Source organism: Mus pahari, chromosome 18, assembly GCF_900095145.1.
Source record: "Mus pahari chromosome 18, PAHARI_EIJ_v1.1, whole genome shotgun sequence".
Classification (NCBI taxonomy): domain Eukaryota; kingdom Metazoa; phylum Chordata; class Mammalia; order Rodentia; family Muridae; genus Mus; species Mus pahari.
The window spans coordinates 32,432,383-32,447,547 of NC_034607.1; the positions used below are offsets into that span (position 1 = coordinate 32,432,383).

A 15,165-nucleotide genomic window follows, 5' to 3' on the forward strand; every position below is an offset into this window, starting at 1 on the left:
ATCCCGGGAGACGAGGAGGCGGGGGCGAGCACAAGATGGCGGGTACGTGGCCCCAGTTCCCCGGGCGGCGGCGGCGGCGACGGCGGCGGCTCCCCGCGCTCGGCAGTGCCCGGGAGAGGCCGGCGCGGGGAGGCGCCGCCGGGCGGGCGGCGGGCGGCTGGGGCGCGGCGCCGGTCCGGGACGCTGACCCGGCCTTTCTTCTCTCCCCCGGCGCAGACCTCTCCCTGCTCCAGGAGGACCTGCCGGAGGACGCGGACGGACGTGAGTGGCGGGTGGCCCGGCAGCCCCGGAGGGCGGCGGGCGAGCGGGCGGACTCGGGACCCCGCCGCGCTGGGGAGCGCCCGCGTGGCCGGACCTCGGCCGCCGCCCGCAGGCTCGGGCCGCGGGGCGGCTGTTGGGGGAAGCGGGAGCCCGTGGGGCGGAGGCCGGAGAGGGGACATGGGTGTGTTTTTCCTGAGTGTCTTCCGCACCCTCGCCCCGGTGAAGGAGGCGGCGGGCGCCGGGAGGTGTTTCCGCCAGGCTCGGGGGGCTGTGCGGCGTGCGGTGCTCGGCCCGCCCTCTGGGGGGTTCCCTCGCCCTAGTGTGTGCTGATTACATACCTGTGTTGTACTTGACCTCGGAGCCCTTTCGGGTCCCCACCATCACTCACACATTTGATTTCCGATTTTCGGGGAGGTTAGAAGGTGTGACCTTGGCAGGATGCAGTGACTAGGTTCAGAGAGTAGCTTTTTAAAATTGGGAGTGTTCAAAGCTCATTCTGGTACTTAAATGCTAAAATTGCAGGTTTCTGTTGAGGTACTAAAGTTTTTAAAGAGTTGATTCTTTTTGTACATTAAAAAAAAAAAAAAACCCGTTCAGCTTGTGGACATTATTTCCATGTGGTGAAGGAAATGAATTATTTAGAAAGATATCTTTCATTTTGAGTGTTTTGTATTTTTCTAAGCTTCAGAAAATAATAGGGGTTGGAGACAGAAAAGACTATGACTTAGCTAACTTTATATGGGAAGAAGTTGTGAATTACACTTAAGTAGAAATGCTTTCTACTGGTGTTAATGTTTGCAGATAGAGTGACTGGTGAAAAATAGATTTTAGGAATACAGTGTGCACAAAATATATTAAGTGTAGTTCATGGGAGACTTGAGACCAAGAAATATGCAGAGTTGAGCTGATTGCTGTGATACGGGAGCTGTCTGGTTAGAGGAGAGCCTGCCCAGACTGGGGAGTGTGATTTCATACCTGTCCAGGTAATCCAGAGATGCAGGCGCTGGAATTACTCTTACAAATACTATGCAGATAATCCGTAGCATTGTCTGATAGTATTTTCTTTACTCCATTTAAATTCCTGTTCTGAGCAATGGGAGGTGTTGCCTTGAGAAAGTGTCTTAGTCAGCACTTCTGTTGGTATGATGTAACAACATGGCCAAAGGCAACTTGAGAAGGAGAGGTTTGTCTCCCATATTCTTCCTTATTGCAGTTCACCTTCATCATCAGGGCGGGAATCTGGAAGTGGAAGCTGATGCAGAGGCCATGGAGGGCACTGCTTACTGGTTTGTTCCTCCTGGCTTGCTCAGCCTGCTCTCTCTCAAAGCAGCCAGGATCCAGAGATGGTACTACCAACAACAGGCTAGGTCCTCCCACAGGGGTCCCTAAGAAAATGCCCCCCAGGATTGCCTAGGGCAAGATAAAGAGGTGACTCGACCTGCGTTAACTTGATATAACACAAACCAGCACAGAAGAGTATTTTTAAAGCAAGCAGTCCTGTTGGACCTACCTGTTGCTAGAGCTGCTCGGGAACTCAGGTGCTCTCCTTAAGCAGTTGTCTTAAGGGAGCAGTACGCACAGTAAAACACAGCTTCTGCATATAGGTTTTTCTCCCCTTAGGTCACTTCAATTGGCTCAGTGTGTATAATCAAAGCACCTATTGATTTTAGATCTCTCCCAAGGTTAGGATTGGAGATGTTGCCCAGATGGTAATTTTGAGGCCGGAGCCTCTTGTTCTTTTTTTTTTTTTTTTTTTAAGATTTATTTGTTTATTATATGTAAGTACACTGTAGCTGTCTTCAGACACTCCAGAAGAGGGAGTCAGATCTTGTTATGGATGGTTGTGAGCCACCATGTGGTTGCTGGGATTTGAACTCAGGACCTTTGGAAGAGCAGTTGGGTACTCTTACCCGCTGAGCCATCTCACCAGCCCCCCTCTTGTTCTTATAAAGTGTACATCTTTGTGTCTGGCTGAGCCATGGACTGGACGCAGTCTGTGTGTGTGTGTGTGTGGGGGGGCATCAGGGTCTCCGTACTCGGGTGGGCAAGGAGTTGGGGAAAAGTGACAGACTCTTGACACAGAGAGAGTGCCGTATCTGAGTGTAATTTCTCAAAGCGAGCATCAGACTTTTTTTACAGAAGAAAAAAAAGAAGTTAGGTGACACATCAGCCAAGGTACATTGAAATTATCTGACACGAAACAGAGAAATGCTTACATAAAGACTGGCAGGAACCAGGCACCAGGCAGTGGTTACAACTGAGATAAACGGTGGCCCTTACTAAAGTCAGTCATACTAGGAGTCAGGTGAGGATTTCACACCCTAGTCACAATTCTTCTGAGCCTTGGGAAAGCTTGTACCAGGGGCTTCTGCTCTTGTTAACCTTTTCATGAGTAATGCAATACTCAAGTTCCTCCTAAACCACCACAACCCTCCTTTCTAGGCCATTGTAAGTTCTTGCATATGGGAGTAACTTGCCTGCTCTTTTAAGTGTCTGTAGAGAATCTCCATTTGTCAGAACCAACTTTCTTCTAATGTGGAATGTAGTCTGCCACACCTGACTGTAATGAGGATTTTAAGTTACTATTTTGAACTAGCCCTGAGATTTTTAGCTCTTATCCAGTAAAATACTGCAAGAAAGCATGCAAGACCCTCCACACTATCACAGGGACAAATCTGGTTATGGGACATCAGAGACTCTCCAGGAGACCAGTTTCCATGAAACTTTTTGCCTCAGGATTGCGGCCAAGCTTTTGGACTTGAAATGCGGACTTCAGTGGAGTGGGTGTGGCACTGTAGCGGAAACATCAGAGTATTTGTTCCTTTGAGTCAGGGACCATGCACCCCGGAAGAAGGGGCAGTGCAGTCTCTGCTCGGCTGTTGGGGAGCACAGTCTGGAAGGAAGTGTTTCACAGGAAGCTGGGGTAGGCTGGGTCAGAAGGCAGCTGGAGAACGGGGCGGGCCACCGATTGAGCCCTCTAGTGGTTTATAGGCAGAGTTCAAGAGTGCTGTCAGGAAAGAGTCAGCTGCCTGTTGCAGTCTTTGTCTTGTCATTGAGACAGGTATAAAAACCCCTACTTTATGTCATCACTCATACCCTAACACAGACTGGTATGTGTGACAGTACTGCTATGAGTCATGAGCAAAGGTGGCTTCTAGAAGCAGAGAAGGATGTATGGGCATTGGCATTATGGAGTCTGTACTTAGGTTGCTGAATGCTTGCAGTTTAAGGCTTAGTTCTCTGTTCAGTTTAGGTTAAAACATTTGACGGCACAAATAGTTTATTAACTATTTATAATGTGGTTGAAGACATTCTTAGAATAATTGCTGGGTTTTCTCAGTTGCTAAAGTTTAACAGGTTAATACCTTTACTGGAAGTGTTCAAAATAGAGAGTTTGGTTGACTACGTTGATCTCTCGGGAAAGGAGAAAGGATGAGGAGAGACTCTAACTCGAGTGCACACATGGAGAGTGTGAGGGTGGGTCAGGAGGAACACAGGCTGTTCACACCCTAGAGCAGTGGTTCTACAGCCTCCCTGAGGTGGCCGCCCTTAATATAGTCCCCAACCATAACAAGTTTTGTTGCTACTTCATAACTGCAGTTTTGCTACTGTTATGAATTGTAATACAAATATCTTTGTTTCCTGGTGGTCTTAGGTGACCCCTGTTAAAGGGTTGTTCAATCCCAAAGTGATAGTGACCCACAGGTTAAGAAACGTCCTGGAGATAAGGGGCAGTAGAGGACCTGGGGGCTGTGGAGCACACAGCTCTGGCTGCCCTTCCCAGTGAACTTAGCAGCTTGTGAGGGTGACTTTCTCTTATGGAGGGCAGCCAGAGTTTGCCCGGTGTCCTCCCTGTGCCAGCTGGGTCCCCTAACGATAGGTAGGCTGGGTGGGCTGGAGAGGTGGCTCAGAAGTTAAGAGCATCCTGTTCTTTCAGAGGACCCAGGTTCAATTCTTGGCACCCTCTTGGTGACTCAGTTGGCTGTAAATCCAGTTCCAGGGAATCTGAAACCACCTTTAGACCATCATGGCCACCTGGCATGCTGGTGGAAAGACACACATCCAGGCAAAACACCTAGACACATAAATTCAAATAAAGTACTGTGGTTAAGACTTTCTCTTTTCAGTCGTCTAGTTTACAGCATAGTAGCGGTGTAGACGATTTGTTGAAAGTTAATCCAGATGATACCTTGGGTTAGTTTACATAGGGATGCTGTGGAGCTGGGGGATCTGGTTCAGTTACTCCTGGGTTAACCATGACAAAGCACGATGCAGAGCTTTGAAGCTGGGTGTGCTGTGTACCATTTCTCAGTTTCCATTCCTGAGGGTTTAGAGTCCATCCACATGACTTTGTGGGGACTGTGAAAGCAGAGGACAGAAATGCTGGTCTAGAAGGGCTTTTTTCCTCTGGCTTTTTTTTTTTTAAATACTTTTTATTGGTAAGTTCCATGTGCGCGCGCGTGCGTGTGTGTGTGTGTGTGTGTGTGTGTGTGTATATGTGTATGTGTATGTGCTTATGAGTGCAAGTGTTTGTAGAGGCCAGAGGCACCATCTCCCAGGAGCATTTCTGACTGCTTTTGAAACCAACCCTCCCAAGGGTCCCCAGAGGGAAGGCGTGCCAGCTACGTGGGGCTCTGTCTAGTAGCATTCAGGGGTCTGTGGAAGGGGCCTCTCTGGAAAGGAGGCTCTGTGCTGTTCAGTGAGCTGGACTTGAACGAGCTCTTTGGCTAGTTTCGGTAGGAGCTGGAGAGGGGGGTGAGCAGCTGTTGCAGAGGCCTGGGTTTAGTTCTTAGCACCCATGTCATGGCTCTTGTATGTAGTTTGTATGTAACTCCACGTGTATGTAACTTGTATGTAACTCCACTTGTATATAACTCCAGTTCTAGGGAATCTAACACCAGGCCTCCAAGAGCTCTGTACTACACACAGGCTCACTTTGTCTTTTCAAAACAAAGAATTTATATTTGCTTATTGAACTGTTGTATCTTAATATTCTCTCTCATATTTTGAAGTAAGACTTTCTCCTTCTTTGGTAAGCCTTTTTTGCCATCAGCTACTTGATAGAGTTAGAAGTCCCTAAAGTTGAGTTAGGGTTTGCTTTGCTTTTGTCTCGTGTCTGAGAATACATCTAATTTAACATCTAGGGTACAAGGGTCAGGGATCCTCCTCTGGCAGCTTGGTCTCAGGCTGAAAGCTTGGTGGAGAGTGAGACTGGAGGGTGGACAGGCTTCCAGTGTTTTGGAAACTAGAAATAAGTGTTAGATTTTGGTCACATAATAAGATTTTCACTATGATTTGTTGATTTATTTAAAAACCACTGTTTTCGGGTGAAAATGTAAACTTACACAAAAGCAGATGAACTCTCATGCTCCCTTCACCCAGCTGTAGGTCTTACTCACCCTCTGCTGTGTGCACTTCTGAGGGAAGGGAGAGGAGGCAGGCAGGGCCTGGGTAAGTCAGCCATTACAAATGTTACTGCTGAGCTACGCCTTTATAGTCACAGCCATATCTTGATGTAGACCATTTTTTACATGCAAGTATGCCATTTGTTTTGGTAGAAATAATTCATTTGTTTAACACTTGACTTTCTGGGAATTGATGATCATTTGGATCTGGGTTTGTTCACATTTTTTATTTAAACTACCCATGGAAAAAATGATTAGTAACCAAAGTAATTAGGTTAATAAGATGGTGGGGGAGGATGTCTTCTCACTGAGAGAAAGCAGTGGGAGACCCATTCTCTTTGAGTCCTACTTGGCAGCTATGCTTCTCTGTCCAGCAGCAGTTAGAAAGTATGGTCTTGGTGACTTGCTTTCTAACTTAAGTTTTCAGTATCCTTAGGGGATTGGTTCCAGAACCCCAGTACCAAACACTGCTTGCTTGGCATAGGAGGTAGTCCCTTTACCAAATGGCATCTTGGCTTATAGCGTATGCATACTGAATGATCTCTGTATTTCTTATATTATCTAATACAGATAGTAGTTGTGTTATTTAGGGAATAATCACCAAAAAGTGTATATGTATTCAGTACAGAAGCAGGCTCCTCTCCCTACATTTAGTTATATTCAAGGATGACAAATTTGTGGATGTGGAAGATCCATAGAGCCACAGGCTAGGGCTGGAAGATAACAAGTTAGAGTGCTGGACCCAGGCTTTATGGTCCGGTGAGATGCATCAGTGGTAAAAGCCAATAAGCCTGGCGACCTTAGTTAGTCTCCAGGAGAGAATTGTATACATACAAAAATCAATGAATAAATGTAGAAAAAGCTTTAAAACAAACAAACCAGAATTACAGGAGTCTTGCCTCAGCTCACCTGTGAGCTGTGCTACAGGACATTATGTCAATTACTTTCTTTTTTTTTTTTTTTTTTTTTTGGTTTTTTGAGACAGGGTTTCTCTNNATAGCCCTGGCTGTCCTGGAACTCACTCTGTAGACCAGGCTGGCCTCGAACTCAGAAATTTGCCTGCCTCTGCCTCCCGAGTGCTGGGATTAAAGGCATGCACCACCACGCCTGGCCTATGTCAATTACTCATAAAACCATTCCACAGTACATGTCAGTTAGGAAGTCATTGTGTCCATTCCACAGGCCAGTGTGTCAGTTACAAAGCCATTCCACAGGGCAGTGTGTCAGTTACTCAAACACTCAGTGACTTGGCACTTCAGAGACTTTAGTGTGTTCTAGTAACACCTTGCATACTGTTGCAGAGCACACACTCAAACTTGGCTTCTCTGTTGCTGAGGGTGTGTAAGGATTAAATCGTGTGCTTTTCAGATTGGCCTCTTTATACTATTGGGCTAGGCAGTGGTAGAACACTTGCCTAGCATTTGCAAGTGTTCTGGTTCCATCCCCAACGCATGCATGTACACACATAAGTGCGTGTGTCCTCCCCCCAACCCTCCCCCTCCAAGAATGCACTCCAGGCATGATGGTGCACACATTTAATCCCCACATAGAGGCAAGTGGATTTCTCTTGATTTTGAGGCCAGCCTGGTCTACATAATGAGTTTTACAACAGTCAGTGCTATATAATAGAGTATTTCAAATATAGATAAAATTAGTTTTCTTCCTCCCAAGACTTGGTTGTCTTCGCTCCATCACTAGGCTGTCACTGGAAAGCTCTCTAACGGATCAGATGGTATAAGCAGTGGGTTTGTTAGCCTGTGGCTGCTTGTGTACCTGCCCAGATTTGCCCTGAAATAACAACTACGTATTATCATACATGTTTTCCAGTAACATTTTATTTATAAAGTTGAAGCTAGAACTGTTTTGGCTTGCTGGCTGTAAAACACAGTTTTATTTTTACCCATGCCAGGCACTTCGATGGCCTGTGACACCTTTGATAAGTCTGCTGAGATGGGCCTTTCTTTACTTTTCTGAGCAATCTCAATGAGGCCAAAATCCTAATTTGTTTCATATGATTTAGTTTAAAATTAAACTTAGTAGTTTTAAGTCTTCACTCTCACAAAAGTAGCAGAAATACAGTGATTTTTCTGGACTGAAACTCCATTGCTAATATTCTTCCAGTTGGCTCTGCCTTCTACATAATTATACAAATATAGACAAAATACAGTATATGTTCTAATCTTAATTTCCACAGTGAGCCTTTTGAGGATAAATTGTTACATTTAGCCCTTGTGTCCTAAGAGCAAAGGTATTCTTTACTAGATATAGTCACTTCACTCTGAAAAATTTTGCATCCGTAGAATTGTGTTGTATATGTGTAGTGCATACCGAATGGCTTCAGGTCCAGCACTGCCTGTCCTCCATGGAGCTGCCTGACTAACTGAGTGCACACAGTGTTCTTGTCATGCCTTTGTTCTCTCCGAATTTACCTCCTGTGATGCTTTTTCCCTCAGTGTAGCTTACCTGCTTTATTTTAGACAGGGCTTTCTATACAATGTAAGCTGGCTGGAACTTCAGTAGCCCGTAGACCTCAGACTCGAAGTCTTCCAGCCTTTGGTTCTAGAGTGCTGACCACAGGCACTGCCCAGAGACACGGACGGTTTACAAGGGTACGCTGGTTGGTGGTTTTCTTTTGACTTCCTTCTAGTTAATTTTTGCTTTTTTGGCAAGTCTGTGGTATGGTAATCTTGTTTCTCAGCACTGTTGTCCTAAAGGCAGCCTCTCTGTTTCTTCTGGTGGCAAAGTAATGCCTGCCAGATTTCATACTGTAAAGACGCAGGTTTCCTCTTGAGTGAAATGAGTGAAGGAATGATGGCAGCTGTGGCACTGTCCTGTCCCAGGGCTGACATCACCCTGCAGTATAGAGTAGACTGACTGTGTCCTGCATCCACTCGGGTGTCCCAGTCATGGAACTATCTGGTACTCTGCTCTGCAGGGGCTTGGCCCCATGTTCCAATATGGTGTGTTTGCTAAAATATATTGAAGCCCATTTATTTTTTATAATAATTTCATGCATGTTAGAGTTCTCTAGAAGAATAGAACTGAGAGAATATATATGCACGTGTGTGTGTGTGTGTGTGTATGTGTAGTTTATTAGAGTGTGATTTATTAGGCTGTGATCCAGTTATTGGATCACAGACAATGGCTGTGTACCAATGGAAGGGCTAAGAATGTCAAAGTTGTTCCCTGGTTCCCTGTCACCCCTCTCCCTCTCACCTTTCTCTTTGTAATTAGTCCTCCTCCTGTATGCCTTTTGGGGCAATAACGCATTGAATTCAGGGTTGCTTATATGAGCAAGGAAGGGCACGGGGTTATTTACAGGACTCTGGAGCTCATACCATGGCTACAGTTCTGTAAAGAAGCCTGCTCCTCCCCCACGCATCCCATCCCCCTGTGACCTTTAACTGCCAGATAGACTCTCATACCCTAGCGACTGTTAACTACCTCTAAAATCCTTAGGGAAGGGCGTGGCCTTGTAAGCTCCTTCCTCCATAACCGAACTCTGACAGGCCCAGGCCTGAGTTGATGTAGTCTCACCTGCTATGAGCTTGAGTGAAATGGCCAGCCATGTCTGGAGGACAACATCCACAACACGCCTCCCCTAGAGGAAAAGGCATTGTGCCTGTGGTGACTATTCCTGGTTGTCAACTTGACTACATCTGCAGTGAGCTACAATCCAGAAATGGAGGGCACTTGATCTTGAGGTATAGTGGCCAAGAAAAGTTTAGGTCCAGGCAAGGTCAATACCTTAAATCCCAGGTGACAGGCTAGCAGATCTCATGAGTTCAAGGCCAGCCTGAGACAGAGTAAATTCTAAGTAAAGATAAGCTTAGGTCAGGTGGAGGTGTGGTGGTCACAGTTTCAGTCTGCGCCATACCTTCTCTGGAGGCCTACCTAAGGACAATGGAAAAGGGAGCTCATTCCTCTTCACCCGCTTGCACTTGCCAGCACGCCTGCTGGAAGCCACGTCCACAGAAGACCAGCTGAAGCAACTAGCTTCGTGGCACTGAGAAACGGCTAGGGTTTTGCTTCCCATTCACGACTGACTATTGTTGTGTCAGTTGGACTGCAGACTGTGAGTCATCACAGTAATTCCTTAATATAGAGAGACATTCTGTAAGTTCTGTGACTCTAGAGACCCCTGAGCAATACATCACGCAACTCTAGTTTGTGTCATGTTGACAAAAACCGTTGCCTTTTCTTGTTTTTTTTTTTTTTTAATGTATGTATGTGAGTACACTGTAGCTGACTTCAGACACACCAAAAGAGGGCACCAGATCTCATTATAGATGTTTGTGAGCCACCATGTGGTTACTGGGGATTGAACTCAGGACCTCTGGAAGAGCAGTCAGTGCTCTTAACTACTGAGCCATCTCTCCAGCCCCTTGCTTTTTTTTTTTTTTTTTTTTTTTTTTTTTTAAGATTTCCATTGCCTTTTCAATAGAAAAGTATTTACTGTTTGTAATGGTCATCATTATTAAGAGCAACAATGAAAACTAAAACATTTTAAGTTGTATGATTAAAGAAAACACACATTGTGTGTGTGCCTGTGTGTTGGTATTCTATGCATGTTTGTGCATGTGTGCAAGTGTGTGGAGATTTTCTGAGGTGAGATTTCCCACTAAACCTGGGTCTCACTGTTGACTGACTGGCTGGCTAGCGGCCGGCTCCCTCAGCAGATGGTGACAGATGACTGTGATGGCACTGGCTTTGTGTGCATGCATGCCCGGGAATCTCAGCGTGGCAAGCAGCTGAGTCCGAGTCTTGTCCTCAGCCTGGAACTTCACATTTTCGGCTTCTCTTTGTTACCAAGGAACAAAATCTTCAGCATAAAAGCATATTGGGACAAAATTCTGTGGTAAAAATGGAAACTGATCATGAAGGAAGAAGAAACTGTAAAATTGCCTGATGAGTGGGTTTCTGCGTCAGTTTCTTTACACACATGAGTGAGATTGGGCATCTCTCACTTCTGTTCTGACATACCTGCAGGTTGGACGTCTCAGGCTTTTGTACTGAGACAGAGGTTTGGGCTGGCTTGGTGTTGGTGGTCTGGGTCTCTACATAGCATCCTGAACTCACTAGACCAGGCTGGCCTCCAACTCGGAGCTCCACCTACCTCTGCCTCACACTGTCTGGGTTTAAAAATGAGCATCACCTTTTGGATTTTTTGCTAAGAAGGACCTCTCTGTTCTGTGTCTCAGGCTCCAATCACATCTTCCACTAAGAAAGGGCTTCATTTCCGTAGCAAGCCTTCTAAAAGTAGAGTGTGTGGGTGCCCATGTGCACATGTGCATTTTTAGCTGTGTACCTCAGGTATACCTTTATTCCTGTTTTTAAAAAATCAGTTGGTCCCTACCTGCCACTATATAGTGTAGGTCCTAGTCTACTTGCTGGTTTCATAAGATGAATGAAAACTTAAAACACGGAAGGAACATTGAAATTTCAGTCTCTAGAAACAGTTCCAAAGGCAGAGTTGTGGGGTGAGGAGGTCTATTGATGGGGTCTGTCAGATACTCTATAGCCAACTAGTGAGCTCACTGTTGCTGCCTGACGGTCTTGAGGGCAGCTCAGTGTGGCGGTGCACACCTGTATTCCCAGCATCAGGGAGGATCAGTGGATGTACAAGACACAGTTGGGCCACTCTAAATGATAAAGGCTACTCTAATTAAATCATCAGTCTAGTCGAACTAGGTAGCTGCTTATATACTTAGCAGAGCGGGAGAGATGAGCCTAGGCTGGTGTAGATTTCCCACTTCTCTCTCAGTTTTAAACTTTTATATTTTAGAGAATGCTTTCTCATAAGAAGCTGAAGATTAGGATGTTTTCAACTACTTTGTATTTCTTTTATGTGTAGGGAGGTGGGAGTTAGCAGGGGTGGGCGCTGTTTGTAACTTTGTGTTTTTATACAGAGAAGTATTCCATTGTGAACAGAAGTAATCTTACTGTCATGCTTTTGTCGTCATTCATGAGTTTAAAGATAAAACTGTGTCTCTCTGATCCAGAATTAGAAGGATGCATGTGCTTAGCTTAACTTACAGTGGGCAGCAGTTTTCAGTGGGCTTAGAGGTAGGAATGGCTAGCTTCCCATATAGATTCCATTCTTTATGGTTAGGACACATGTAGCCCAGATTGGCCTCAACCTCATAACCCTCCTGCCTTGGCCTCCCAAGTGCTGGGATCCCCAGGGCAGTCTGTACATAGTTAAGTTTGAGACCGGCCTGCCTTACCTGGCGAGATGGTCTCAAAAAAGAGAAAGGAAAGAAAGAGGCTCTGCTTAACAGACAGTAGCCCAGCGCTGTCCTTGCCTGGTAATCTATTCTTTTAACTAAAATAGTCCATTTTTAGGTGGGGTAATTGTTGTTTGTTGGACTTAGGGCTGGATTTTTCTGTTTGTTTCATTACTTTTTTCTTATTCCTTTCCAAGTTTCTTTCATATTAAGTATTTTCTGATAATTCCATTTTTATTCCTGTGTTTTTCTCTTATTATACCTTTTTGTGTATTTCAGAGATTATTCCCAGAATTGTAATTTTCGTCTTTAATTTGTGTTATCAATTGAGAGGTAAGGCACTAGGCTGGGCATAGCTTAGTGCTTGCCTCCTTGGGATCGAGGCCTGGAACTTCCAGCACTTTAAACAAAACGGTCAGAGAGGGCTTCTAGGTAAGGCGCTTCCTGACACCCCGAGTCCCATCCAGAACCCACGTGGGGAAGGAAAGAATTGACTCCTATCACACATGCTATGGCATCTGCATGTATGCCCACGGGCACACACCCCTGTACACGTGATAGTAACTTAGTGTGCTACTTCAGTAAGCTGTAGAAACCTTGTACTAAACCTTTGCATTTACATAACACCTTGTTGCTGGGAGTTTTGTTGTTGTTGTTTTTGTTTTGTTTTTTTTTTTCGAGGCAGGGTTTCTCTGTGTAGCCCTGGCTGTCCTGGAACTCTGTAGACCAGGCTGGCCTTGAACTCAAAAAATCGCCTGCCTCTGCCTCCCCAGTGCTGGGATTAAAGACGTACGCCACCACTGCCCTGCAATGTTGTTTTATTTAAAGATACCACTAGCTGTGTATATATGGTGTGTATGTGTGAGTGTGTGTATATACACATATGTACAGACATTTTTTCAGCAACAGTGATAGGTTTTAAACAATTTTAATGACATTTTCGAATGTGTGCATTACATATGATAGCTAATAGATATCATATACATACATATATCATTGTTCTCTGCTTGTTTTATGATGGGGTTTTTTTGTTTGTTTTTTTGTTTTTTGGGTTTTTTGTTTTGTTTTGTTTTTTTCAAGACAGGGTTTCTCTGTATAGCCCTGGCTGTCCTNAACTCACTCTGTAGACCAGGCTGGCCTCGAACTCAGAAATCCGCCTGCCTCTGCCTCCCAAGTGCTGGGATTAAAGGCGTGTGCCACCACGCCCAGCATGATGGGTTTTTTTAATTTCTGGGTTTGTTTTTGTTTTTGATTTTTTTTGAGGCAAGGTTTCTCTGTATAGTTCTGCCATGTTGTAGAGCAGACTAGCCTTGACTAAGTTTCTCATTATAACCTGTAGCAAGAGCATTTGCAGTGTGGGCTGGGTAAGATTTAAGCCAGTTTTAGTCATCTGTCGTCAAAGCTTTATGACCTCCATTAGGATGAAATCGGATGAAAAAGCAGGTGTGGGGCGTGCTCAGCATTCTAGTGTTTAGAACGCTGGGACAGGAGGGCTGTGTGTTAGGCCGGCTAGGGCACAGAGTGAGATCCTGTTTGAAAAGTTGAGTGTGGGGTTGGGGTGGAGGTGGGGGACCTTTAAATAGACTAGGGAAGATAACTCGGGCCAGAGGTGACTGCGAGAACCCTTCCTGGGGCCACAATGCTAGAAGTAGAAGTGAGCCTGCTATTGGTGTCTGTGCCAGAGGGGAGGGGGCACCCTTTATATGGACACGTGGTCCCCCATGACTGATAGAATGATGACAAAAGATAGGAGCAGATAAGGCTCTGTAATCCTCTAAGGGTGTGCTTTTCAGATGTGGCTGTTTAATGTATGTCTACATTTAAATTAATGAGGATATTTATCAAAATAGATGCCTATAGGCCTCATTCTAGACTTGCGTAATCAATATCTGATTATATGATCTAGGAATGTGCATTTTAGATAACTCTCTGTGCTGGTCTTAAGTGCAGGGATGTTTAACAATAGCTGCTTCCAGAGTCTTCCCTGCCCTTCCCACCTTTTATGAACCAGAATCATGTTTATCTGTGAACCCATGTGAGACTCTGATGAAACAGTTTGGTCATAGTCATAGAATTCTAGAGCCTGCGTAAGGCGCCTGACAAGACCATGCCAGCCCAGCAGCCCGACAGCATGGAGGGGGGAGCTGACGGCAAATAAGTGTCCAGTGCGCCTACAGTTCTGTAGTTCACATGAAGGAGGTACCTTGTGAGCTCAGATTAAGTCATTATTTCTATATGGCTTAGTGCTGGTTTTTAAACCCAGTTTGAAGTCTGTCTTTTAATAGACATATTGAGGCCATTTACAATTAGTTCCTAATTATAATATAGTTGGGTTTAAAATCTTCTCTGGCTCTTGTTCTACCTGTGGGTTCTGTCTCTCTTTCACTCCTTTTACATTGTTCCTTCTTTCATTTGGGATATTTGTGGGCTTTATTATTTATTCATCTTTGATTTTTAAATATAATAGTTGTTTTCAGGTTTATAATTTGGTGTTTTAATTCCAGCTGGGACCTTGGCCTCACTAGTGGTCTTCATGCAGCAGTGGACCTATGCGTTGCTGTCTTGTGTGGGTGTGTTAGGTGTATGTGTGTACTTTATGCTGTGTTGTCTTGGGAGTATTGTGTGTTAGGTGTGTCTGTGTATGCACTGTATTCACTACAAGTTTCACCCCACTTATTTTCGCTTCACATTTCAGACCTAATACCTTTGTTTACTTATCCAGTTTCCAATAGCTTTGTTCCTCCGTGTAGATCTCATCCTTTTAGTATTTCTATTACTGAATGTCTGCATGCTGACGACAGCATTTGCATGTCTGAGAAAACCTTAGTTGACGGGTTTCTGGCTGTTGACTTGATCTTGTTTTCTTTCTCTTGAAAAATAGAGTCATGTATATGAGTGTGTAGTATGCATGTATGTATGTGTACCACATGCATACAGTGTTGGCAGAGGCCAGAAGAGGGCGTCGGATTCCCCGTACCTGCAGTTAGTAGCTGACCTGAGTGCTCTGGGCGAGCAGCAAGAGCTCTCAAACACGAGGCCATGTTTCTAGCCCTCCTCCTACACCTTTGTCAGGATTGTAAGGTTGTTGCTTTCCTGTCTTCTTACTCTGTTTTATATGTAAAATCTAGTTTAAAAGACTGACTAGTGTGAGCAGTTCCATTATATTTTCTTTTCTTTTTTCTTTCTTATTTTTTTTGAGACAGGGTTTCTCTGTGTACCCCTGGCTGTTCTGGAACTCACTCTGTAGACCAGGCTGGCCTCGAACTCAGAAA

General features: G+C 45.0%; 1 protein-coding gene across 3 annotated transcripts in view; it reads left to right on the forward strand.

The window, feature by feature from the left end:
- The window catches only part of Ppp4r1 (protein phosphatase 4 regulatory subunit 1), a 54,497-nt gene that overhangs the window by 433 nt on the left and 38,899 nt on the right, over nucleotides 1-15,165 (forward strand). For 2 of the 3 annotated variants that reach the window (XM_021217940.1, XM_021217941.1), the window contains exons 1-2: nucleotides 7-42; nucleotides 217-261. In XM_021217940.1, the coding sequence (XP_021073599.1) occupies nucleotides 36-42; nucleotides 217-261 (52 nt within the window). In that variant the 5' untranslated portion in view covers nucleotides 7-35. Of the gene's footprint in view, nucleotides 1-6; nucleotides 43-216; nucleotides 262-15,165 lie in introns of those variants that run through there. The other variant, XM_029531186.1, reaches the window with a different exon arrangement.